The sequence below is a fragment of the Tamandua tetradactyla genome, chromosome 1 (genome assembly GCF_023851605.1).
Source record: "Tamandua tetradactyla isolate mTamTet1 chromosome 1, mTamTet1.pri, whole genome shotgun sequence".
NCBI lineage: Eukaryota > Metazoa > Chordata > Mammalia > Pilosa > Myrmecophagidae > Tamandua > Tamandua tetradactyla.
In genome coordinates, this window is record NC_135327.1 from 188,466,394 (window position 1) to 188,494,025 (window position 27,632).

The 27,632-nt window shown below is 38.3% G+C and overlaps 1 protein-coding gene across 5 annotated transcripts in view; it reads right to left on the reverse strand.

Moving 5' to 3' along the window:
* TPK1 (thiamin pyrophosphokinase 1) overlaps positions 1 to 27,632 on the reverse strand; it is a 323,853-nt gene that overhangs the window by 147,456 nt on the left and 148,765 nt on the right. For all 5 annotated transcript variants that reach the window (XM_077148616.1, XM_077148604.1, XM_077148613.1 and 2 more), the window contains exon 6: positions 2,111 to 2,206. In XM_077148616.1, coding sequence (XP_077004731.1) covers positions 2,111 to 2,206 — 96 coding nt within the window. The remainder of the gene's footprint in view (positions 1 to 2,110; positions 2,207 to 27,632) is intronic.

Here is a 27,632-nt window from a genome sequence, read left to right on the forward strand (position 1 = left end):
CAATTAAAAAATGCAGATTAGCAGAATGGATTAAAATACAATTCCATCTATATGCTGTTTGAGTAAGAAAATAAGGCTAAAAATAAATAATGAGGGGCAAAAAATTTGGGGTAGATTGCAATACCAAGGGTCAATAAGAGGGAGGGGTAAGGGGTATGGAACGTATGGGTTTCTTCTTCTTATTTCTTTTTCTGGAGTGACACAAACATTCTAAAAATGACCATGGTGATGCACACACAACTATGTGACAAAACAAAAGGAAAAAGAAATGGGGGAAGAGAAATTTATAACAAAAGAAAAGAAAATATTTTAAATGGACACCAAAACAGCTCATTTCTAAGTGAGACGTACAACAATAACCATATTAGCTTCTCCAATAGAGAAGAAATCATTTATAAATGATTGCTTTTTTTTTGGCTTGGGCAGGCACCAAGAATTGATCCCGGGTCTCCCGAACCAGTGTGGCCTGCCCTGCTTTGCTGTTTATTAAAACGATTACCGTGTTTTGTTTGCCTTTGTACCTACAAATGAATAAATAAATAAAAATACAAATATGTAGGGCTCAAACTGAGACTCTACAGAGGTTTCATGCACTGTTTGCTCTCCTGGAACCTATAACTCCTGTAGTGTTCCTAGATCAGATAAATTCTGAAAACCAAAAGGACCAGCCTCTCCAAGATTACTGATTGTTTATATCCTCCTAACCTTTAATGTCAACACCACTTCTGAACATGAAAAAGTCAGAACAGGCATTGCCTAAAGATCACTATAGTTTAGGAGAAGGATAAGAGGAGAAGAAGGATGTGTAACTGAAAATAAGATTTAAGAAACGAGTATGACTGCTGAATCATTGTATTAATATTCCTTGTAGCCTCCAGTGTTTTGGAGCATCTAGAAGGAAAAATCTCAGATAGTGGAATGGTAGCACAACTACTTGTTGAAGTGTGCTGCGAAAATTACTGCTTTTTATTTCTTTGCTTTATATATATATATATTACAATTAATTTTTTTTTAATAAAAAGGAAGTCATGGCATTGATTACAGTATAAATTTTCTCTACAGACATCTGTATATCAGCTTTTTCTCTAAGACTGGAAGATATTTGAAGGTATGGACTTCACCATAGCATAGTGAGGCAAGCAAAACAAGTTAGAATGGAAGAGGATACCCAGTGGTTTCCATAGTTTATTATGGGTAGGAACTCTGACTTTGTGAAATTTTGCCTAATCTTGGGAGAATGGATTCCTCTAGACTTTGGGCCTTCAGTTTGAGGCATGATTTATTTGTTTTGGGGAGTCAATGACTGAATACTGTAGTTGATACCATTAATTAGATACAACAAATAATACTCACATAATAGCATTTTCAGCTTTTAATCTTTTCAGTAGAGGTGCTAGGAAATTGAAACACAATTGTGAAGTTTTATAATTTTTCTCCAAAGAAACAAAAAAAACAGGTATAGCTGGAAAAAAAATAACTCAATTAGCAGATTTCCATTTTTAAGAAAATAAATTGGATTTTAGCAGCTGGAAGTAGCACAATACATTTGGTATAGTTCAACAACGCTACCAGAGATATTATTTTCACTCAGTTGTTTTCATTGGATTTGAAGACTGAGTTACTTGTCATTTATAAGAGCTAACGAGGCTTTTCTTTGAAGAGAGGAGAGAATTAAACTACCTCAACTAAGTAAATAAATGATAGAATATAGGAGTTTGATGATAGTGGGAAGTGATATCTCCCTTTGTCCACTTTCAATGGAAGGGGTAAAATGCTGCTGCAGGCAACCTGTGAAGATGATTTGAGAACTAGTTTGAAGACAAATCCTACATAGCCAAGGGAAACAGTGCATGAGATATGATTAGCTGTATCTAAAGATTGTCCTGTTTCACTTTATTATTGAGATCAGGTGGAACTGCATTTCTGGTTACTTGTACTCTCAAAAGCTTTCTATGATACAATGCCATGTTTTTGGAAAATAAGCAAAAATTTAATCCTTATACAAAAAAAAGTCTGATAAAAATAAGTAACTATTTCACATATAAAAACATGATATTCACAGATTTGGTAATAAAAAGACTTTTAATCATCAAATATGCTCACATCTTACCTGTAGGTCTTTTTCTTTTATCTTCTTTTGGAGCACTTGGAGGCACTTGGTAAAGTCAGTGTAGTCTTGATCAGGAGTTGAAATCAGTTCACAACCCTATGTATTGAAGTAAAAAAAAGGTAAGAATAAGTAATGATTTTAGCCTTATGAAGACCAAGAGCTATGAGAGTAAGTTAAGGAGTCAACAGACATATCCTATTATGCCTGTATTATTTCCCTATCATTAGAATCACTATCATTATCTTTTTTATCTCACATAGCAGGACTTCTCAGGAAGGGCTGAATCTTCTCAGGAATGGACTGATTATGAGAATTATTTTACCCAAGAAAAGTTGGGTAAAAAATTATACCAGCCTAATGGTCTTTAAAAGTCACTGAGGCAAAGACTTTCAAATTAACATAAGGACTTTGGTATAAGTATAACAAATTAGATTCACAATGAAATGACCTGAAATTAAAATGAAACTGTTTCTACAGAAATTTGAAGTTCTTTAAGCAGACATCATAAGTGTACTTATATGAATGGAAAGACTAACATTAATACTGAACAAATGATAAAATTTTAAATTTAAGGAAAATCAAGTTAGCCAAAAGGAGGCTTCCTTTACTTCCCCTCACCTGATCCCCATTCCTTGTGGAAAGAAGCATGAAGACTTATGTCTTTCTGATTGTCTTTCGGATGTAATGAAGTGAACTTATATGCTCCTTTTCTCCTCTACAAAATACCTTACCTCATGAAAAATAGTGAAATATATTGATAAATATAAATCTACAAAAGAGCCAGCTTGTTGGCACTTGTGAACTTAAGACTGCAAAATAAATCATATTTTTTAAATGATGCCTTTTCTTCTAATGTCTTACAGAAGCAAAGGTATATAATAAAATCATAGCACGATGGGAGTTCAAACTTCTTAATTCAGGAATAAAACAATTCTTGGTTTGACAAACAGCTGAGTAAGGGAAACCTAATATAATATATTATATAAAGTTGCCATTCAAAGAGTTTTCAAGGGTACAAAACATCTGTAGTACCTTTTAAATTATTCTAAGGATCATTCTCAGTAGATTTAAAGGTTCTTCTTTTGCTTCAAGGTCTCTCTAAAGGTGTCAAACTCAAACTGTGCTTCATTCATTTATGACTATCCTACAATGTAGTGACCAATGAAAAAATTAATTGCCAATCATTCAAAAATAGAATATGCTCTAAAAGATGTGTATGCCATCTTTACAAGATCATTGACATATACTTTCCTGACCCTAAAAGAACATTGAAATTTACAATAATCACCAAGCAAGGGCATAAAGAACTTGACTTGTCTCAGGCTAATGCCACTAAAAAGAAAAGAAGATACAAGCAGATGCTAGAACATGCAGGAATAGTGCCAGGACTGAGGGGATTAGGCTGACACCAAATCAAAAACCAACAGATTGAAAACTTCTGAGGAAAGGAATTATGTTTCATTATTGCTCCCAGTGGTTGGCTCAGGCTGCCACATAGCATATGTCCAATAAATATAAACATAAAAATATACAATGGCAAAAGAACAGGAGAGCTTAACATCTTATTGTTAAATACAGCAAATTAAAACTAATGTTGGCTTCACACATATATATGTACACAGACATTAATATACATGGCAAATGAAAACTCTTTCCCTACTAAATGCTGCAAAGAAAAAAAAATCACATACCCAAAAGGAAAGAAATAAAATGAAAACAGAAATAGTAGTATAATAGATGACCTACAACTTCTGTAACACCAAGTATTGACATTCAATTCTTCATAGTATCTTGAAGAAATTACATGATATGGTAATATTTCAATCTGCCAATATTAAAAGGCAAATCCATTGAAATCTAAGTCTTTTGCATCTGCATCCAAGTTTCATTAAAACACTAGGACAGGAGGCAGGACGAAGATGGCGGCTTAGTAAGGTACGTGCGTCTTAGTTCCTCCTCCAGAGCAACTACTAGGTGAACAGAAACAGTGCAGAACATCTCCCGGGCCACGGCAGGGAATGGACACACAGCGTACCCCAGTCTGGACTGGCTAGTCTGACTGCGAGACTCGGCTGCGGTGAGATCCCAGAGCAGCGCGTGACCCCCCGAGCAGCGGCAGCTGTGGCGGCCGGAGCTCCTCCCTCCCTCCTTCCCGGGCCGGCTGAGAGTCTCGGAGAGGCAAGTTTCCCAAGCCGCGGCGGCCGGCGCCCCTCTTTTGCGGGCGGCTTCCTGGTCCGGTTAGGAGTCTCGGATAAGAGGGCTAACCAAGCCGCGGTGGCCCTCCCCCATGGGCGGCTTCCTGGTCCGGTGGCGAATTCCCCAGGCCGCAGCGGCCTCCTGGTCCGGTAGCGAATTCCCCGGGCCCGCTGTGGCCAGTGACCGACACCCCTCCAGGGAGAGGAGGGAATTTCCGACAGTGGCAGGGACTGGGTCCAACCAAACACCAATAGGGAAATTAATAAAGGAGCCACAGGGTCCCCTCAAGCCGCGGCGGCTGACGCCCCCACCACGCGCGGCCCCCCGAACCAACTGAGAGAATTGGATAGGAAATCCCCAGGCCGCGGAGAACGGTGAACGGGGGGATCCCTTCCAAACACGTGAGACAAACGTGTGCCACGAGCGCCACCTACTGGGCAGGATAAGAAAAACAGAACCCAGAGATTTCACAGAAAAATCTTACAACCTTGTTGGGTCCAACACCCAGGGAAATCTGACTAAATGCCCAGATGCCAGCAGCAGAAGATAACGGTCCATGCTCAGAAGATTGAGAATATGGCCCAGTCAAAGGAACAAACCAATAGTTCAAATGAGATACAAGAGCTGAGACAACTAATGCTGAATATACGAACAGAAATGGAAAACCTCTTCAAAAAGGAAATCGAGAAATTGAGGGAGGACATGAAGAAGACATGGGTTGAACAAAAAGAAGAAATAGAAAAACTGAAAAAACAAATCACAGAACTTATGGAAGTGAAGGATAAAGTAGAAAAGATGGAAAAAACAATGGATACCTACAATGATACATTTAAAGAGACAGAAGATAGAATTAGTGATTTGGAGGATGGAACATCTGAATTCCAAAAAGAAACAGAAACTATCCGGAAAAGAATGGAAAAATTTGAACAGGGTATCAGGGAACTCAAGGACAATATGAACCGCACAAATATACGTGTTGTGGGTGTCCCAGAAGGAAAAGAGAAGGGAAAGGAGGAGAAAAACTAATGGAAGAAATTATCACTGAAAATTTCCCAACTCTTATGAAAGACCTAAAATTACAGATCCAAGAAGTGCAGCGCACCCCAAAGAGAATAGATCCAAATAGGCGTTCTCCAAGACACTTACTAGTTAGAATGTCAGAGGTCAAAGAGAAAGAGGATCTTGAAAGCAGCAAGAGAAAAACAATCCATCACATACAAGGGAAACCCAATAAGACTATGTGTAGATTTCTCAGCAGAAACCATGGAAGCTAGAAGACAGTGGGATGATATATTTAAATTACTAAAAGAGAAAAACTGCCAACCAAGACTCCTATATCCAGCAAAATTGTCCTTCAAAAATGAGGGAGAAATTAAAACATTCTCAGACAAAAACTCACTGAGAGAATTTCTGACCAAGAGACCAGGTCTGCAAGAAATACTAAAGGGAGCACTAGAGTCAGATACAAAAAGACAGAAGAGAGAGGTATGGAGAAGAGTGTAGAAAGAAGGAAAATGAGATATGATATATATAATACAAAAGGCAAAATGTTAGAGGAAAATATTTTCCAAACAGTAATAACACTAAATGTTAATGGACTGAATTCCCCAATCAAAAGACATAGATTGGCAGAATGGATTAAAAAACAGGATCCTTCTATATCCTGTATACAGGAAACACATCTTAGAATCAAAGATAAACATAGGTTGAAAGTGAAAGGTTGGGAAAAGATATTTCATGCAAATAACAATCAGAAAAGAGCAGGAGTGGCTATACTAATATCCAACAAATTAGACTTCAAATGTAAAACAGTTAAAAGAGACAAAGAAGGACACTATATACTACTAAAAGGAACAATTAAACAAGAAGACATAACAATCATAAATATTTACGCACCGAACCAGAATGCCCCAAAATACGTGAGGAATACACTGCAAACACTGAAAAGGGAAATAGACACATATACCATAATAGTTGGAGACTTCAATTCCCCACTCTCATCAATGGACAGAACATCTAGACAGAGGATCAATAAAGAAATAGAGAATCTGAATATTACTATAAATGAGCTAGACTTAACAGACATTTATAGGACATTACATCCCTCAACAGCAGGATACACCTTTTTCTCAAGTGCTCATGGATCATTCTCAAAGATAGACCATATGCTGGGTCACAAAGCAAGTCTTAACAAATTTAAAAAGATTGAAATCATACACAACACTTTCTCGGATCATAAAGGAATGAAGTTGGAAATCAATAATAGGCGGAGTGCCAGAAAATTCACAAATACGTGGAGGCTCAACAACACACTCTTAAACAACGACTGGGTCAAAGAAGAAATTGCTAGAGAAATTAGTAAATACCTCAAGGCGAATGAAAATGAAAACACAACATTTCAAAACTTATGGGACGCAGCAAAGGCAGTGCTAAGAGGTAAATTTATTGCCCTAAATGCCTATATCAGAAAAGAAGAAAAGACAAAAATTCAGGAATTAACTGTCCACTTGGAAGAATTGGAGAAAGAACAGCAAACTAATCCCAAAGCAAGCAAAAGGAAAGAAATAACAAAGATTAGAGCAGAAATAAATGAAATTGAAAACATGAAAACAATAGAGAAAATCAATAAGACCAGAAGTTGGTTCTATGAGAAAATCAATAAGATTGATGGGCCCTGTCATGGTTAGGGACAGGTGTCAACTTGGCCAAGTTATGGTACCTGTTCCTCTGATTGGGCAAGCGCTGGCTTGTCTGTTGCAATGAGGACATTTCATAGGATTAGGTCATGATCACGTTAGCTACATCCACAGCTGATTCCATTTGTAATAGGCCAAAGGGGAGTGCCTTCTGCAATTAGTGATGCTAAATCCAATCATGGGAAGCCTTTTAAGGAGGACTCAGAGGAGACAGGTTCCATTCCTGCTTTGGCTGGTGAGCCTCTCCTGTGGAGTTCATCCAGGCCATCCATTGGAGTCATCGGCTCCGGAGCCTGCCCTGTGGATTTTGGACTCTGCGTTTCTACGGTCACATGAGACACTTTCATAAATTTTATATTTGCAAGTGTTCCCTGTTGATTCTGTTTCTCTAGAGAACCCTAACTAATACATCTTGGTACCAGGAGTGGTCCTTAAGGAAGAGAATCTTAAAAATGGGTTTTTATGTATGGTTTTCTACTCTGACTGAGCTCAGAGACACTAAGGACTCTGATTCCCGTAATCAGAATGACACTCCCAATCCATGGACTGAGTTGGCAAAGGACATAGTCAAAATATGATCATTCGATTCTCCTAATGCTTTGCTTGTACGAAGCCAGACTCTGGGGGATAATGTTTTTGACACCTTTACAGAGTTTTGTAGAAATAAGAGTTATAGAGATGTTGGTTGGTTGTTGTTAGATACACTGTCTACATTAAAGGGTGAAAGGGATGGGCTTAAGGCTTCAAACAAGAAGCTTAAGTGCCGTCTGAAAGATGTAGAGGTTTCTATGAGTATCCTGAAGGAAAATTTTATTTCCTGTAGCCGTAGACTTGAGATCTCTGAAAATCAGACTCAGAATCTTATTGTTAGAGTAGCAACTTTACAACGTAAACTGAAATCTCAGTCTTGCATGTGTCTGCCGTTAAAGTGAGGGCATTGATTGGAAAGGAGTGGGACCCTGAAAAATGGGATGGTGACATACGGATTGATAATGATGTTGGGGGTGAGGTTGAAACCCTAGACCATGCTGAGCCTTCTTTAGATAACCCTGTCATAGTCTGCCCTGAGGACATAGCCGCCCCACCTCCAGCCTGCCTTGAGGAATTGGCCACCCAACCTCCTCCTGAAGGGATTAGCCCTAGAGTTATTAATCCTGTTTCACCAGATGAAACTGCAAATGAAAGCCCTGAAGCAAATGGCTTGGAAGATATTTCTAATTCTTTTCATGACCCACCCCCACCACCCCTCATTTCTTCTAGACCTATAACTAGACTAAAGTCCCAACAGGCCCCTAAAGGTGAGGTACAAAGTATCACACATGAGGAGGTACGTTATACTCCAAAAGAACTGTGTGAGTTTTCCAATTTATATAGACAGAAATCAGGGGAGTATGTGTGGCAATGGATTTTAAGAGTGTGGGATAATGGTGGGAGGAATATAAGGCTGGATCAGGCTGAATTTATTGATATGGGCCCACTAAGCAGAGATTCTGCATTCAATGTTATAGCTAGAGCAGATAGAAAAGGTGTTAACAGCTTGTTTGGGTGGTTGGTTGAAACATGGATCAAAAGGTGGCCAACATTACCTGAGGTTGAAATGCCAGAACTGCCCTGGTATAATGTAGATGAGGGGATCCAGAGGCTTAGAGAGATTGGGATGTTAGAGTGGATTTATCATGCAAAGCCTGCTCTTACACCCCAGGAATGTCCAGAAGATGCACCTTTTACCAGAACAGTGAGAAATAAGTTTGTGAGACTAGCACCATCATCCCTCAAGAGCTCTGTGGTTGCACTTCTCTGTAGGTCAGATATTACTGTAGGAACTGCTGTCACTGAGCTGGAATCCTTAAACACAATGGGGATGACAGGATCCCGAGTTGGCAGAAGCCAGGTGGCAGCACTTAATCACCAAAGACAGGGTAGACGTGGGTATTATAATAGACAACAAACTCAAAGGAGGCATCAAAATTATATGACACGCAGAGATTTGTGGCATTGGCTAGTAAATCATGGGGTGCCTAGAAATACAATAGAAGGGCAGTCTACTAAATTCTTGTTGGAGCTGTATAAACAAAAGAGTTCTAGGTCAAGGGAACAGAAGTCTAACCTGAATTATAAAAACACAGAGTCACGGCCCCTTAATCAATTTCCAGACTTGAAACAGTTTACAGACCCTGAGCCCCTTGAATGAAGGGGAGGCCAGGTCCCTATGGGGAAGAAACCTGTTACACTGCCACAAATTTATACCGTTGACCTTCCTCTAAGTCTTCCCCAAGGAGACCGACGGCCTTTTACCAGGGTAACTGTGCATTGGGGAAAAGGAAATGATCAGATATTTCAGGGATTATTAGACACAGGTTCAGAAGTGACATTAATTCCAGGGGACCCAAAACGTCACTCTGGACCACCAGTCAGAGTGGGGGCTTATGGAGGTCAAGTGATCAATGGAGTTTTAGCTCAGGTCCGTCTCACAGTGGGTTCAGTGGGCCCCCAGACCCATCCTGTAGTTATTTCCCCAGTTCCAGAATGTATAATTGGCATAGACATACTGAGCAACTGGCAGAATCCCCACGTTGGTTCTCTAACTCGTGCAGTGAGGGCTATTATGGTGGGAAAGGCCAAGTGGAAGCCACTAGAACTGCCCCTACCAAGCAAAATAGTAAATCAAAAGCAATACCGTATTCCTGGAGGGATTGCAGAGATTACTGTCACTCTTAAGGACTTGAAAGATGCAGGGGTGGTGATTCCCACCACATCCCCATTCAACTCTCCTATTCGGCCTGTGTAGAAAACAGATGGGTCTTGGAGAATGACAGTAGATTATCGTAAACTCAACCAGGTGGTAACTCCAATTGCAGCTGCTGTTCCAGATGTAGTATCATTGCTTGAGCAAATCAATACATCCCCTGGTACCTGGTATGCAGCTATTGATCTGGCAAATGCTTTTTTCTCAATAGCTATTAGTAAGGACCACCAGAAACAGTTTGCTTTCAGCTGGCAAGGTCAGCAATATACTTTCACTGTCCTACCTCAGGGGTATATCAACTCTCCAGCCCTATGTCATAATCTTGTTCGCAGAGACCTTGATAGTTTCTGCCTCCCACAAGACATCACACTGGTCCATTATATTGATGATATCATGTTGATTGGACCTAGTGAGCAAGAAGTAGCAACTACTCTAGATTTACTGGTAAGGCATTTGCGTGTCAGAGGATGGGAGATAAATCCAACAAAAATACAGGGGCCTTCCACCTCAGTAAAATTTCTAGATGTCCAGTGGTGTGGGGCATGTCGAGATATCCCTTCTAAGGTGAAGGATAAATTGCTGCATCTGGCCGCTCCCACAACCAAAAAAGAGGCACAATGCCTTGTTGGTCTTTTTGGATTTTGGCGACAACATATTCCTCATTTGGGTGTGCTACTTTGGCCCATTTATCGAGTGACCAGAAAAGCTGCTAATTTTGAGTGGGGACCTGAACAAGAGGAGGCTCTGTGACAGGTCCAGGCTGCTGTGCAAGCTGCTCTGCCACTTGGGCCATATGATCCAGCAGATCCAATGGTGCTGGAAGGGTCAGTGGCAAATAGAGATGCTGTCTGGAGCCTTTGGCAGGTCCCTATAGGAGAATCACAACGCAGACCCTTAGGATTTTGGAGCAAAGCCTTACCATCTGCTGCAGATAACTACTCTCCTTTTGAGAAACAGCTTTTGGCCTACTACTGGGCCTTAGTAGAGACTAAACGCTTAACCATGGGCCACCAAGTTACCATGAGACCTGAGTTGCCTACCATGAGTTGGGTGTTGTCTGACCCACCAAGCCATAAAGTTGGGCGTGCACAGCAGCACTCTATTGTAAAGTGGAAATGGTATATACGAGATAGAGCCAGAGCAGGTCCTGAAGACACAAGTAAATTACATGAAGAAGTGGCACAGATGCCCATGGTTTCCACTCCTGCTGCCACATTACCTTCTCTTTCCCAGACCAGAGCTATGGCCTCTTGGGGAGTTCCTTACAGTGAATTGACTGAGGAAGAGAAAACTCGGGCCTGGTTTACAGATGGTTCAGCACGATATGCAGGTACCACCCAAAAGTGGACAGCTGCAGCACTACAACCCCTTTCTGGGGTGTCCTTGAAGGACAGTGGTGAGGGGAAATCCTCCCAGTGGTCAGAACTTCGAGTAGTGCACCTGGTTGTTCATTTTCTTGGAAGGAAAACTGGCCAGAGGTGCGTTTGTATACTGACTCATGGGCTGTTGCTAATGGTTTGGCTGGATGGTCAGGGACTTGGAAAGACCATAATTGGAAAATTGGTGACAAAGAGGTCTGGGGAAGAAGTATGTGGATAGACCTTTCTGAGTGGGCTAAAAACATGAAGATATTTGTGTCCCATGTGAATGTACACCAGAGGGTGACTTCAGCAGAGGAAGATTTTAATAATCAAGTGGATAAGATGACCCGTTCTATGGATACCAGTCAGCCTCTTTCCCCAGCAACTCCTGTTATTGCTCAATGGGCTCATGAACAAAGTGGTCATGGTGGTAGGGATGGAGGTTATGCATGGGCTCAGCAACATGGACTTCCACTCACCAAGGCTGACCTGGCTACAGCCACTGCTGAGTGTCCAATCTGCCAGCAGCAGAGACCCACACTCAGCCCCCGATATGGCACCATTCCCCGAGGTGACCAGCCAGCTACATGGTGGCAGGTTGATTACACTGGACCACTCCCTTCATGGAAGGGGCAGTGATTTGTTCTAACTGGAATAGACACATACTCTGGATATGGGTTTGCTTTCCCTGCACGCAATGCCTCTGCCAAAACTACTATCCGTGGTCTTACAGAATGCCTTATCCATCGTCATGGTATTCCACATACATTGCTTCGGATCAAGGAACACACTTCACAGCAAATGAAGTGTGGGAATGGGCACATGCTCATGGAATTCTCTGGTCTTACCATGTTCCCCATCATCCAGAAGCAGCTGGATTGATAGAACGGTGGAATGGCCTTTTGAAAACTCAATTACGGTGCCAACTAGGTGGCAAAAACTTGAAAGGCTGGGGTAATGTTCTCCAGGAAGCTGTGTATGCTCTGAATCAGCATCCGCTGTATGGTGCTGTTTCTCCCATAGCCAGGATCCATGGGTCCAGGAACCAAGGGGTGGAAATGGGTGTGGTGCCACTCACTATTACTCCTAGTGATCCACTAGGAAAATTTTTGCTTCCTGTCCCTGCTACCCTGAGTTCTGCTGGTCTACAGGTTTTAGTTCCAAAACGGGGTGTGCTTTCTCCAGGAGAAACAACAGTGATACCACTGAACTGGAAGTTAAGATTGCCACCTGGCCACTTTGGGCTACTTATGCCTCTGGATCAACACACCAAGAAGGGGATTACATTATTGTCTGGGGTAATTGACCCTGACTATCAGAAGGAAGTAGGACTGCAACTACATAATGGAGGTAAAGAAGAGTTTTCTTGGAATACAGGAGATCCCCTGGGGCGTCTATTAGTACTACCATGCCCTGTGATCAAAATCAATGGAAAATTGCAACAACACAATCCAGGCAGGACCACTAATGGCTCTGAGACTTCAGGAATGAAGGTTTGGGTCACCCCACCAGGCAAAGAACCACGGCCAGCTGAATTGCTTGCTGAGGGGAAAGGGAACATGGAATGGGTAGTGGAAGAAGGTAGTGATAAATATGAACTTCGACCACATGATTAGTTACAGAAACAAGGACTGTAATGCTGTTTTGTTTGTGTTATACTATTTAAGTTGTAAGATATCAAGTTTAAGAATGAATGCTGCCCAAGGATTTGCACGCTATTCTGGAGAGATTTAATGTGTTTCCAGTTGTATGCAGCACAGTTGAGTGTTGTCAGGTAAAAGAAAAAATGTGTGCTTATTTGTTTTCATTTGGAAATTAAGTATGGTCTAAGGTGATATATATATATATATATGTGCCAAGTTGACAAGGGGTGGACTGTCATGGTTAGGGACAGGTGTCAACTTGGCCAAGTTATGGTACCTGTTCATCTGATTGGGCAAGCGCTGGCCTGTCTGTTGCAATGAGGACATTTCATAGGATTAGGTCATGATCACGTCAGCTACATCCACAGCTGATTCCATTTGTAATCAGCCAAAGGGGAGTGTCTTCTGCAATTAGTGATGCTAAATCCAATCACGGGAAGCCTTTTAAGGAGGACTCAGAGGAGACAGGTTGCATTCCTGCTTTGGCTGGTGAGCCTCTCCTGTGGAGTTCATCCAGGCCATCCATTGGAGTCATCAGCTTCGGCGCCTGCCCTGTGGATTTTGGACTCTGCGTTTCTACGGTCACGTGAGACACTTTCATAAATTTTATATTTGCAAGTGTTCCCTGTTGATTCTGTTTCTCTAGAGAACCCTAACTAATACAGGCCCTTAGCAAGATTGACAATAATAAGAAGAGAGAGGATGCAAATAAATAAGATCAGAAATGGAAGAGGAGACATAACTACTGACCTCACAGAAATAAAGGAGGTAATAAGAGGATACTATGAACAACTTTACGCTAATAAATACAACAATTTAGATGAAATGGACGGGTTCCTGGAAAGACATGAACAACCAACTTTGACTCAAGAAGAAATAGATGACCTCAACAAACCAATCACAAGTAAAGAAATTGAATCAGTCATTCAAAAGCTTCCTTAAAAGTAAAGTCCAGGAACAGACGGCTTCACATCTGAATTCTATCAAACATTCCAGAAAGAATTAGTACCAACTCTCCTCAAACTCTTCAAAATAATCGAAGCGGAGGGAAAACTACCCAATTCATTCTGTGAAGCCAACATCACCCTCATACCAAAACCAGGCAAAGATATTACAAAAAAAGAAAACTACAGGCCAATCTCTCTAATGAATATAGATGCAAAAATCCTCAATAAAATTCTAGCAAATCTTATCCAACAACACATTAAAAGAATTATACATCATGACCAAGTAGGATTCATCCCAAGTATGCAAGGATGGTTCAACATAAGAAAATCAATTAATGTAATACACCATATCAACAAATCAAAGCAGAAAAATCACATGATCATCTCAATTGATGCAGAGAAGGCATTTGACAAGATTCAACATCCTTTCCTGTTGAAAACACTTCAAAAGATAGGAATACAAGGGAACTTCCTTAAAATGATAGAGGGAATATATGAAAAACCCACAGCTAATATCATCCTCAATGGGGAAAAATTGAAAACTTTCCCCCTAAGATCAGGAACAAGACAAGGATGTCCACTATCACCACTATTATTCAACATTGTGTTGGAGGTTCTAGCCAGAGCAATTAGACAAGAAAAAGAAATACAAGGCATCAAAATTGGAAAGGAAGAAGTAAAACTATCACTGCTTGCAGACGATATGATACTATACGTCGAAAACCCGGAAAAATCCACAACAAAACTACTAGAGCTAATAAATGAGTACAGCAAAGTAGCAGGTTACAAGATCAACACTCAAAAATCTGTAGCATTTCTATACATTAGTAATGAACAAGCTGAGGGGGAAATCAAGAAACGAATCCCATTTACAATTGCAACTAAAAGAATAAAATACCTAGGAATAAATTTAACTAAAGAGACAAAAAACCTATATAAAGAAAACTACAAAAAACTACTAAAAGAAATCACAGAAGACCTAAATAGATGGAAGGGCATACCATATTCATGGATTGGAAGACTAAATATAGTTAAGATGTCAATCCTACCTAAATTGATTTACAGATTCAATGCAATACCAATCAAAATCCCAACAACTTATTTTTCAGAAATAGAAAAACCAATAAGCAAATTTATCTGGAAGGGCAGGGTGCCCCGAATTGCTAAAAACATCTTGATGAAACAAAACGAAGCTGGAGGTCTCAAGCTGCCTGACTTTAAGGCATATTATGAAGCCACAGTGGTCAAAACAGCATGGTATTGGCATAAAGATAGATATATCGACCAATGGAATCGAATAGAGTGCTCAGATATAGACCCTCTCTTCTACGGACATTTGATCTTTGATAAGGCAGTCAAGCCAACTCACCTGGGACAGAACAGTCTCTTCAATAAATGGTGCCTAGAGAATTGGATATCCATATGCAAAAGAATGAAAGAAGACCCATATCTCACACCCTATACAAAAGTTAACTCAAAATGGATCAAAGATCTAAACATTAGGTCTAAGACCATAAAACAGAGGAAAATGTAGGGAGATATCTTATGAATCTTACAATTGGAGGTGGTTTTATGGACCTTAAACCTAAAGCAAGAGTACTGAAGAAGGAAATAAATAAATGGGAACTCCTCAAAATTAAACACTTTTGTGCATCAAAGAACTTCATCAAGAAAGTAGAAAGACAGCCTATACAATGGGAGATAATATTTGGAAATGACATATCAGATAAAGGTCTAGTATCCAGAATTTATAAAGAGATTGTTCAACTCAACAACAAAAAGACAGCCAACCCAATTACAAAATGGGAAAATGACTTGAATAGACACCTCTCAGAAGAGGAAATACAAATGGCCAAAAGGCATATGAAGAGATGCTCAATGTCCCTGGCTATTAGAGAAATACAAATCAAAACCACAATGAGATATCATCTCACACCCACCAGAATGGCCATTATCAACAAAACAGAAAATGACAAGGGCTGGAGAGGATGCGGTGAAAGAGGCACACTTATCCACTGTTGATCGGAATGTCAAATGGTGCAACCACTGTGGAAGGCAGTTTGGTGGTTCCTGAAAAAGCTGAATATAGAATTGCCATACGACCCAGCAATACCATTGCTGGGAATCTACTCAAAGGAATTAAGGGCAAAAACTCAAACGGACATTTGCACACCAATGTTTATAGCAGTGTTATTTACAATTCCAAAGAGATGGAAACAGCCAAAATATCCATCAACAGACGAGTGGCTAAACAAACTGTGGTATATACATACGATGGAATATTATGCAGCTTTAAGACAGGATAAACTTATGAAGCATGTAATAACATGGATGGACCTAGAGAACATTATGCTGAGTGAGTCTAGCCAAAAACTAAAAGACAAATACTGTATGGTCTCAATGATGTGAATCGACATTTGAGAATAAACTCGGAATATGTCATTGGTAACAGAGTCCAGCAGGAGTTAGAAACAGGGTAAGATAATGGGTATTTGGAGCTGATGGGATACAGACTGTGCAACAGGACTCGATACAAAAACTCAAAAATGGACAGCACAATAATACCTAATTGTAAAGTAATCATGTTAAAACACTGAATGAAGCTGTATCCAAGCTATAGGTTTTTGTTTTGTTTTGTTTTGTTTTGTTTTTACTATTATTACTTTTATTTTTTTCTCTATATTAACATTCTATATCTTTTACGGTTGTGTTGCTAGTTCTTCTAAACCGATGCAAATGTACTAAGAAACGATCATCATGCATCTATGTGATGATGTTAAGAATTACTGATTGCATATGTAGAATGGTATGATTTCTAAATGTTGGGTTAATTTCTTTTTTTCCGTTAATTAATAATAAAAAAAAAGAAAGAAAGAAAACACTAGGACAATGAATAAAGAATTATTTGCAGTCCCTTGGGGAACTGGGGAGAAAGTAGGAAATATTCAACTTTGCCATTTGGAGAAATTCTGATATTCTCACAAGCAGTGGGGACAACCAAACAGATTGGGGACAACCGAACAAGCCCCTGGTCTTGGGGTTCGCGTCTATGTTGCAAAGGATAGGTTAAGCATACTTAAAATAGGGCCTAATAGTCAGCCCCAGAGAACCTCTATTGTTGCTTAGATCTGGCCAATTCAGCAGGTGAACTCACTGCCCTCCCTGTTATGTGAGACATGACTTACAGAGATGTAAATCTCCCTGGTAATGTGGGACAGAACTCTAAGGATAAGTCAGGACCTAACATGAAAGGATTGAGAAAGTCTTCTTGACCAATAGGGTGAAGAGAGAAATGAGACAAAATAAAGTTTCAATGGCTAAGAGATTTCAAATAGAGTTGAGAGGTTATCTTGGAGGTTATTCTTATGCATTATATAGATAATCCTTTTTAGTTTATGGTATATTGGAGTAGCTGGAGGGAAGTACCTGAAACTTTTGAACTGTGTTCCTTAGCCATGATTCTTGAAGACAAATTTATAAAGATATAACTTTTACAATGTGACTGTGGGATTGTGAACGTGTCTATTGATTGGTCCTTTTATCATGGGTAGGGACAGATGAGTAAAAAACTATGGATAAAGAATAAATACATAATCGGGGAAACACAGGGCAAAATAATTGGGTATATGGAAATAGTGGTCAATGAAAGGGAGGAGTAAGTATACATACAAGTTTCTTTTTTTTCCTTTTTACTTCTTTTTCTGGAATGATGCAAATGTTCTAAAAAATGATCATGTTGATGAACACAACTATGTGATAATATTGTGAGCCACTGATTGTATACCACGTGTGGAATGTATGTGTGAAGACTTGGCAATAAAAATATTTTTAAAAAAACCCACACTAGGACAAGGTGTGAACAGATCCCTTTACCAGAACAGTGGTGTCATACCTGCCCATGGTATGTGAAATTCAGTATCTACAATTTATGTTCTAAGCCCAAATAAAATAAACATGTATCTAAAAGTTAACATTTTGCAAAAGATGTTTTGTTAAGAATGTGATAAAAGTGACGATGGAGTTATACAGAAAGGATAGGATTTAACAAATGTTGAATCACTAAATTGATATCTCTTTTAGTCTCCAGTACCTTAGAGCAGGTAGAAGTAAAAACCTAAAATGGTGGAATTGTGACCCACGTCAAACTCTGAAATATGTTCTACAACTAATTCTGTGCTGTGGTTTGAAATTTATTGCTTTTTTGTATATACATATGTTTTAACAAAAAAGCAAGAAAAAAGTCAATTGTGGTGATAAAAAATAATTTAAGCCTTCTAGCCTCCTATATTATAGGGCAGCTAGAAGGAAAAATCTAAGAGGATCCTATGGTAGCCCATAGCAAACTCTCAGATTTGTCCAGCAACTGTGCTTTGAAACTATTGCTTTTTTATTTTTTTGCTTTGTATATATGTTATACTATACAATTAAAAAGTTTTTTAAAATGTGATAAATCACTAGGCATTATATATGGTTTCAAATAAAATTAGGGAGATTTCCACAGTAAGATGATTTTTGTGAAGATAATAACAATGAATATCAACAGCATGTTTTTATGCAAATAGATTTGGTTTTAGTTTAACCAACAAAGCAGTTGTTTTCAAAACTACCAGGTAAGAAATGCTCATATATGGAAGCATGTAAAGAAACTATCTTATCTGGAATTCTACATGTAAAGAATATTCCAAGTATAGATAATTCATGCTATGAAAGCTAAAGTTGGAGATGCATTGGAATTAAAGAAATAACCACTTGGAAAAATGGTAAAAAGAGTATATATTTCAGACAGTTTTTATAGTAAGGAAGGCCATATATTGTATTTATATAATTATATATAAATATAAATATGTATATATATATATATATAAATGGACAGGACAACTAATTTCGAACACGCAAAAGAGCAAATGGCAAAAAAGAAAAATTTGAATTGGATCTCAGGGAACTGATGAACAAACCAAAGCACACAAGTATAAGAACTGTCAGTGTTCTTATGACACTGACATGACAACTGAATGACAACATGAAGTGCATGAATATACACACTGTGGGTGTTCAAGAAGGAGAAAAGAAGGGAAAAGGAGGAGAAAGACTACTGGAGGAAATTATCACTGAAAATTTCCCAACTCTTATGAAAGACTTAAAATTACAGGTCCAAGAAGTCCAGCATATCCCAAAGAGAACAGATTCAAATAGACATATTCCAAGACACTTACTAATAATAATGTCAGTTATAAAAGAGAAAGAGAGAATTTTGAAAGCAGTAAGAGAAAAGCAATCCATCACAGAAAGAGCAAAAATCGAGGAATTAACTGTCCACTTGGAAGAACTAGAGAAAGAACAGCAAACTAACTCCAAAGCAAGCAAAAGGAAAGAAATAACAAAGATTAGAGCAGAAACAAATGAACTGAGAACATAAAAACAAGCAAGAAAATAAACAAAAACAGAAGTTGGCTCTGTGAGAAAATCAATAAAATTGATGGACATTTAACAAGGTTGACAGAAGAAAAGAGACAATGCAAATAAATAAAATCAGAAATGAAAGAGGATGATTGCTATGTCTTCCTATTGAATTGTTTCTTTTATTAATACATAGTGGCCTTCCTTCTCTCTTTAATTGTTTTACATTTGAAGTCTAATTTGTTGGATATTAGTATTGCCACTCCTGCTCTTCTCTGATCGTTGTTTGCATGGAATATCTTTCCCAACCTTTCACTTTCAACCTGTGTTTGTCCTTGGGGTCTAAAATGTGCAGAAATAAAGGAGGTAAAAAGAGAACTGTGAATGACTTTATGCTAATAAACTAGACAACGTAGATGAAATGGACAACTTCTGAGAAAGACATGAACAACCAACATTGACTCAAGAAGAAACAGAAGATATCAACAAACCAATTACAGGTAAAGAAATTGAATTAGTCATTAAGAAGCTCTCAAATAAGAAAAGTCCAGGATCAGTTGGCTTCACCTGTGATTTCTACTAAACATACAAGAAACAATTAGTAGCAATCCTGCTCAAACTCTTCAAAAACATTGAAGAGGAGGGAAGGCTACCTAACTCATTCTATGAACCCAACATCACCCTCATATCAAAGCCAGACAAAGATAGTACAAGAAAAGAAAATTACAGACCAATCTCTCTAATGAATATAGATACAAAATTCCTCAACAAAATTCTTGCCAATTGAATCCACTAGCACAATATAAGAATTATACATCATGACCAAGTAGGATTCATTCCAGGTATGCAAGGATGGTTCAACATAAGAAAATCAATTAATGTAATACACCATATCTACAAATCAAACCAGAAAAACTACATGATTATCCCGATTGAGGTAGAAAAGACATTGACAAAATTCAACATCCTTTCTTGTTGAAAACACTTCAAAGGATAGGAATAGAAGGGAACTTCCTCAACATGATAAAGGGAATATATGAAAAATCCACAGCTAACATTATCCTCAATGGGGAAAGACTGAAAGCTTTTCCCCTAAGATCAGGAACAATACAAGGATGTCCACTATCACCATTGTTACTCAACGTTCTGTTGGAAGTTCTAGCCAGAGCAATTAGACAAGAAAAAGAAATACAAGGCATCACAATTGGAAAGGAAGAAGTAAAACTCTCATTGTTTGTAGATGATATGATATTACATGTCAAAAACCTTGAAAAATACACAGCAAAACTACTAGAGCAAATAAATGAATACAGCAAAGTGGCAGGTTACAAGATCAACACTCAAAAATCTGTAGTGTTTCTATACACTAGTAATGAGCAATTTGAGGGGTGTGCTGGTTTGAAAGTATGTATGTCCCCTAGAAAAGCCATGTTTTAACCTTAATCCCATTTTGTAAAGGCAGCCGTTTCTTCTAATCCCTATTCAGCATTGTATGTTTGAAACTGTAATTAGATTATCTCCCTGGAGATATGATGTAATTGAGAGTGGTTATTAAACTGGATTAGGTGACAACATGTCTCCATCCATTTAGGTGGGTCTTGATTAGTTTCTGAAGTCCTATAAAAGAGGGAGCATTGTGGATAAAAGCGATTCAGAGAGAGCAGAGCAGAACGAAATAGCCATGAGAAGCGGAGTCCACCAGCCAGTGACCTTTGGAGATGAAGAAGGAAAATGTCTCTGGGGTTGCTTCATGAAACAGGAAGCCAGGATAAGAAGCTAGCAGATGACACCATGTTCACCGTGTGCCCTTCCAGGTGAGAGATGAACCATGACCGTGTTCACCATGTGCCTTTCCAGATAAGAGAGAAACTCTGTCTGTGTTCACCATGTGCTCTTCCACTTGAGAGAGAAACTCTGAACTTTATCGGCCTTCTTGCACTGAGGTATCTTTCCCTAGATGCCCTACATTGGACATTTCTATAGATTTGTTTTAATTGGGATATTTTCTTGGCCTTAGAACTGTAAACTAGCAACTTATTAAATTCCCCTCTTTAAAATCCATTCTGTTTGTGGTATATTGCATTCCAGCAGCTAGCAAAGTAGAACAAGGGGGAAATCATGAAAAAAAATTCCATTTACAATTGCAACCAAAAGAATCAAATACTTAGGAATAAATTTAACTAAGTATGCAAAAGACTTATACAAAGAAAACTACAAGAGATTGCTAAAAGAAATCAAATAAGACCTAAATAAATAGAAGAAATCACATAAGACCTAAATAAATGGAAGAGCATACCATGTTAATGGATTAAAAGACTAAATATGTGGCGGGCCGCGGTGGCTCAGCGGGCAAGAGTGCTTGCCTGCCGTGCCGGAGGACCCCGGTTCGATTCCCGGCCCCAGCCCATGTAAAAAACAAACAAACAAACAAAATATAATAAAACAAGAAAATGTTTAAAAATGTTTCCCTTTCTTCCTCCCTTCCTTCCTTCCATCCTTCCTTCCTTCTCTGTCTTTCCTTCCTTTCCTCCCTCTCTCTTTAAAAAAAAAAAAAAAAAAAAAAAAAAAAAAAAGACTAAATATGCTTAAGATATTAATTCTACCTAAACTGATCTATAGACTCAACATAATACCAATTATAATCCCCAAAACTCACTTTGCAGAAATAGAAAATCCAATAACCAAATTCATCTGGAAAGGGTGCCCTGAATAGCTAAAAATATCCTGAGAAAGAAAAATGAAGTCGGAGGTCTCACACTACCTGACTTTAAGGTGTATTACAAAGCTACAGTGATTAAAACAGCATTCTGTTGACATAAAACTAGATATACTGACCAATGGAGTTGAATAGAATGTTCAGGTGTAGACCCTCTAATCTATGGACAATTGATCTTTGATAAAGCAGTGAAGCCAACTCACCTGGGACAGAATAGTTTCTTTAATACACAATACTTGGATAGTGGATATCCACATGCATAAGAATGAAAGAGCATCCATATCTAACACTCTATACAAACATTAATTCAAAATGGATCAAAGACCTAAACATTAGATCTAAGACCATAAAACTTTTAGAAGAAAATGCAGGAAAATATCTTATAAAACTTACAAGATACATAAGTTTCCTAGATCTTACACCTAAATCATGAACATTGAAAAAAGAAACAGATAAATGGGAACGCCTCACAATTAAACACTTTTGTGCATCAAAGAACTTTGTCAAGAAAGTAAAAAGACATCTTATACAAGGAGAGACAATATTTGGAAATGACATATCAGATAAGGGTCTAGTCCAGAATATATAAAGAGATTGATTGTTTAACTGAATAACAAAAAGACAAACAACCTAATTACAAAATGGGCAAAAGACATGAACAGACACTTCTCAGAAGAAGAAATACAAATGGCTAAAAGGCACATGAAAAGATGCTCAACTTCCTTGGATATTAGGGAGATGCAAATCAAAGCCACAATGAGATATCATCTCACATCCACCAGAATAGCCATTATCAATAAAACAGAAAACAAGTGCTGGAGATGATGTGGAGAAAGAGGCACACTTATCCACTGTTTGTGGGAGTCTAAAATGGTACAACTGCTATGGGAGGTAGTTTGGCAGTTCCTAAGGAAGCTAAGTATAGAATTGCCATACAATACCATTGCTAGGTATCTATTCAGAGGACATAAGGGCAAGGACACAAAGAGACATTTGCATACCAATGTTTATAGTAGCATTATTTACAATTGCCAAGAGATGGAAACAGCCCAAATGTACATCAACAAATGAGTGGCTAAACAAGCTGTGGTATATACATACGATGGAATATTATGCAACTGTAAGAAAGAATAGTGTCATACATCATGTAACAACATGGATGGATCTTGAGGACATTACGCTGAGTGAGGTTAGCCAGAAGCAAAAGGACAAATACCAGATGGTCTCACTGACATGAACGAGCATTAATGCATGAACTTGGAGAATTTCAGTTAAGAACAGTGGTCATCAGGAGACAGAAATAAGGTAGATACTGGGTAACTGGAGCTGAAGGGATACAGATTATGCAACAGGAATGACTGTAAAAATTCAGAATGGATAGCACAATACTACCTGATTGTAGCACAATTAGTTAAGTATAAAGAATGAAGTTGAATGTGAGAATGATACAGGGAGGAGAGCTGGGGGCACATATGAAACCAGAAGAAAAGAGAGACATTAAGCCTGAGATAATATAATCTAGGAATGCCTAGAGTATACAATGACAGTGACTAAATACACAAATTAAAAAATCCTTTTGCTTGAGGAAGAACAAAGGAATGTCAATATTGCAGGGTGTTGAAAACAGATGGTGATTCATATTTTAAAATTTTAACTTCTGTGTAAGACTAAAGCAAAAAATGTTTATTTGGTACAAAATTTATATTTTGACTAGCGCATTTCCTAATATAATTTATATGGATAGGTTATTCGAACAACATAAGTACACAGAACCTTGAATAGGGCATGAGAATTTATAGGTTTGTCTAGTGTGATGTCCTGAAAAATCCCAGAGTGATTTGAACAGTGAATAAGGAGGTATTTGCAAAGTCCCCTTGGGGAAATGGTGAGAAAGGGGGAAAATTCAACTTCCTCATGTGGAGAACTCCTGATACTCTTGCAAGTAGTGGAGACAGCCAAATGAATTGGCCAAGTCCTCAATCTTGTGGCTTGTTCATAAGAAACTTCTCCCCACAAAACATAGGCTAAGCCTACTTAAAATTAGGCCTAAAAGTCATTCCAGAGAACCTCTTTTGTTGCTCAGATATAGCCTATCTCTCTCTCAGCCAACACTGCACACAAACTCAGTACCCTCCCCCTTCTTTATGAGGGACATGACTCCCAGGGGAGTAAACCTCCCTGGCAACATGGGACAGAAATCCTAGAATGAGCTGGGACTCAGCATTAAGGGATTGAAAAAACTTTTTCAACTGAAAGGGGGAAGAGAGAAATAAGACAAAATAAAGTGTCAGTGGCTGAGAGATTTCAAACAGAGTTGAGAGGTTATCCTGGAGGTTATTCTTATGCATTATATAGATATCCCCTTTTTAGTTTAAGGTGTATTAGAGAGGCTAGAGGCCTGAAACTGTAGAGCTGTGTTCCAGTAGCCATGTTCTGTTTTTTTGTTTGTTGTTTGTTTGTTTTTTAATTAATTTATGTTTTATTTATGATACATAACCACATACAAACACAAACATTCTTATCATATGATCATTCCATTCTTGTTATATAATCAATAATTCACACTATCATCACATAGTTGTACATTCATCATTGTGATCATTTCTTAGAACATCAGCATCAATTCAGAAAAAGCAATAAAAAGAAAACAGAAAAAAATTCATATATACCATACCCCTTACCCCTTCCCTTCACCGATCACCAGCATTTCAATCTATTAAATTTATTTTAACATTTGTTCCCCCTACTATTTATTTATTTTTAATCCATATGCTTTACTCATCTGTCTATACCATAGATAAAAAGAGCATCAGACACAAGGCTCTCACAACCACACAGTCACACTGCAACAGCCACATCATCATACAATTATTTTCCAGAAACATAGCCACTAGAACACAGCTCCATATTTTCAGGCAGTTCCCTCCAGCCTCTCTATTACAGCTTAACTAAACTGTAAAAAAATACCTATTTAATGTGTAAGACTAACCTCCAGGATAACCTTTCGACTCTGTTTGTAATCTCAGTCACTGACAACTTTATTTTGTCTCATTTCGCTCTTGCCCCTTTTGGTCGAGAAGATTTTCTCAATCCCTTGATGCTGAATTCCAGCTCATTCTAGGATTTCTGTCCCACGTTGCCAAGAAGGTTCACACTCCTGGGAGTCATTTCCCATGTAGAGAGGGAGAGGGCAGTGAGTTTACTTGCTATGTCGGCTGAGAGAGAGAGGCCTCATCTGAGCAACAGAAGAGGTTCTCTTGGGGGTGACTCTTAGGTCTAATTTTAAGTAGGCTTAGCCTATCCTTTGAGGGGTTAAGTTTCATTTGAACAAACCCTAAGATTGGAGGCTCGGCCTATTGCTTTGGCTATCTCCACTGCCTGTGAGAATATCAAGAATTCTCTACTTGGGGAAGTTGAATTTTCCCCCTTTCTCACCATCCCCCCAAGGGACTCTGCAAATACTTCCCTATTTACTGTTCAAATCACTCTGGGGTTTATCTGGGCATCACTCTGGACAAACCTACAAAATCTCATGCCCTACGCAAGGTTCCAAATACTATGGTGTTTGATTAAGCTGTCCACATAAGTTATATTAGGAAATGCACTAGTCAAGATATAAATTTTGCACCAAATAAACATTTTTTGCTCTCACACATATGTTAAGGTTTTAAAATATTAATTACCATCCATTTTCAACACCCTGCATTATTAACATTCCTTTGTTCTTCCTCATGCAGAAACATTTTTAAATTTGCACATTTGGTCACTACCATTATATACTCTAGCAGTAGCCATGTTTCTTGAAGATGAATTCATGATGATATAGCTTTCACAATGTGACTGCGTGATTGTGAAAACTGTGTGTCTGATGCTCCTTTTATTTATGGTATGGACAGATAAGTAAAAAATATGGATTAAAAATAAACAAATAATAGGGGGAACAAATGTTAAAAAAAGTTGAGTAGACTGAAATACTAGTGATCAATGAAAGGGATTTGGTAAGGGGTATAGAAAAACATAGGGGGAGCAAAGGTTAAAATATATTAGGTAGATGGAAATACTAGTGGTCAATAAGAGGGAGGGGTAAGGGTTATGGTATGTATGAGTTTTTTCTTCTTTCTTTTTATTTCTTTTCCTGGAGTGATGTAAGTGTTCTAAAAAAATGATTATGGTGATAAATGTATTACTATATGATGATATCATGAGCCATTGGTTGTACATCATGTATGGAATATGGAATGTTTTTATGTTAAGAATCTTCATGTTTGCATGTCATTTTGGTTGTCAATTTAAAAAAAAGACTATCTAACATTGAAAAAAAAAAAGAATTATTAATGTTCCCGAAGAAGAAAAGAGTAAAGGACTAGGAAGATTAGTTGAGGATATATGGGGGAAAGCTTCCCAACCCTTATAAAGGACATAAGTATGCAAATCAAAGAAGTTCAATGAACTTGAAACTGCATAAATTCAAATAGGCCTTCCCCAAGACACTTACTAATCAGTCTGTCAAATGTTGAAGAGAAGCAGAAAATCCTGAAAACAGTAAGAGAAAAACAATCTGCTACATACAAGGGAAACAACTTAAGATTGAGTTTGGGCTACTCAAATGGCACTATGGAGGTAAGAAGGCAGTAGTGTGATAGATTTAAGCGTGCTGAAAGAGAAAGACTTTTAGCCAAGACTTTTGCACCCAGCCAACCTGTCCTTCAAAACTGAGGGAGAGATTAAAATTTTCACAGACTAACAAATACTGAGAGAATCTATCACCAAGAGACTGGCCCTACAAGAAATACTAAAGGGAGTTCTGCCAGCTGAAAATAAAAGACAGGAGAGGGAGGTCTGGAGGAGGGAACAAAAAGTATCAGTAAAGGTAACTTAAAGGATGACAATATGAGAAAGATATATATATATATATATATAGCAATGAGATATAAGATCTTAAATAAATATAAACCATTAGAACCTTAATGATAATAATCACTGGAGCGTCAAACAAGTTAGCTAATATGAATTATTGAGTTCATAAGTAAATGGAATAAAAATTTAAAAATTACAATAAGGGCTGAAATTAATTGGGAATGAGTGAAATGAGAATGCAGTAGTTGCTGACTATATAAAATCACTGCTCAAAGCAAGAACAATACCAAGAGGTAGCTGGGACCTCTTGTAGCCCCTACAATCTCTATGAACTACCACCACTACCATGGCACAGTAAAAAAGGAGATTAAGTGACTGTTGTGCTATTCATGCTATAGCTGTTTGCTGTGTAAAATGCAAATTCAAAACAACTTACCCCACCTCAAATTATACTCTACTCACACAGAAATTCCCAAACCCTCCAACGTCAAACCTCCATTTTATAATGGCCCAGCTTCTATGATCCTTATCCTATGTAAAATATGGACAATACCAGTTGTTGTTTGACTTATATAAAACATAAGATAAAAGTTCTAGATATTTCTACTCAGTTTGTCTTGCTGAATTTACTCCTCTTTCTCAGACAATTTGAGACCCAGTTTCAGAGGTGCAATGACTACTTAAAGAAAATCAATGTAGCTCATCCACCTCCCTACTGCAAATGGTTTAGAGATGAGCCTTATATGACACTTGAGACAGTGAGAGCAAAAGAATTGCTGGAATATATACATGAATTACTGGAAGATCCTTCTACTCTTCAACATAATGATGTGTTGAGATGTCAGTCATTTCTCAACACAAGGTGTCAGAGTAGAGCTGCCTTGTATCCACAGTTTGCAGGCCATATTGCTTCTGATCCAACCAGCAACTCTGCTTTAGTAGCAATGAAAGCAAAGACAAGAA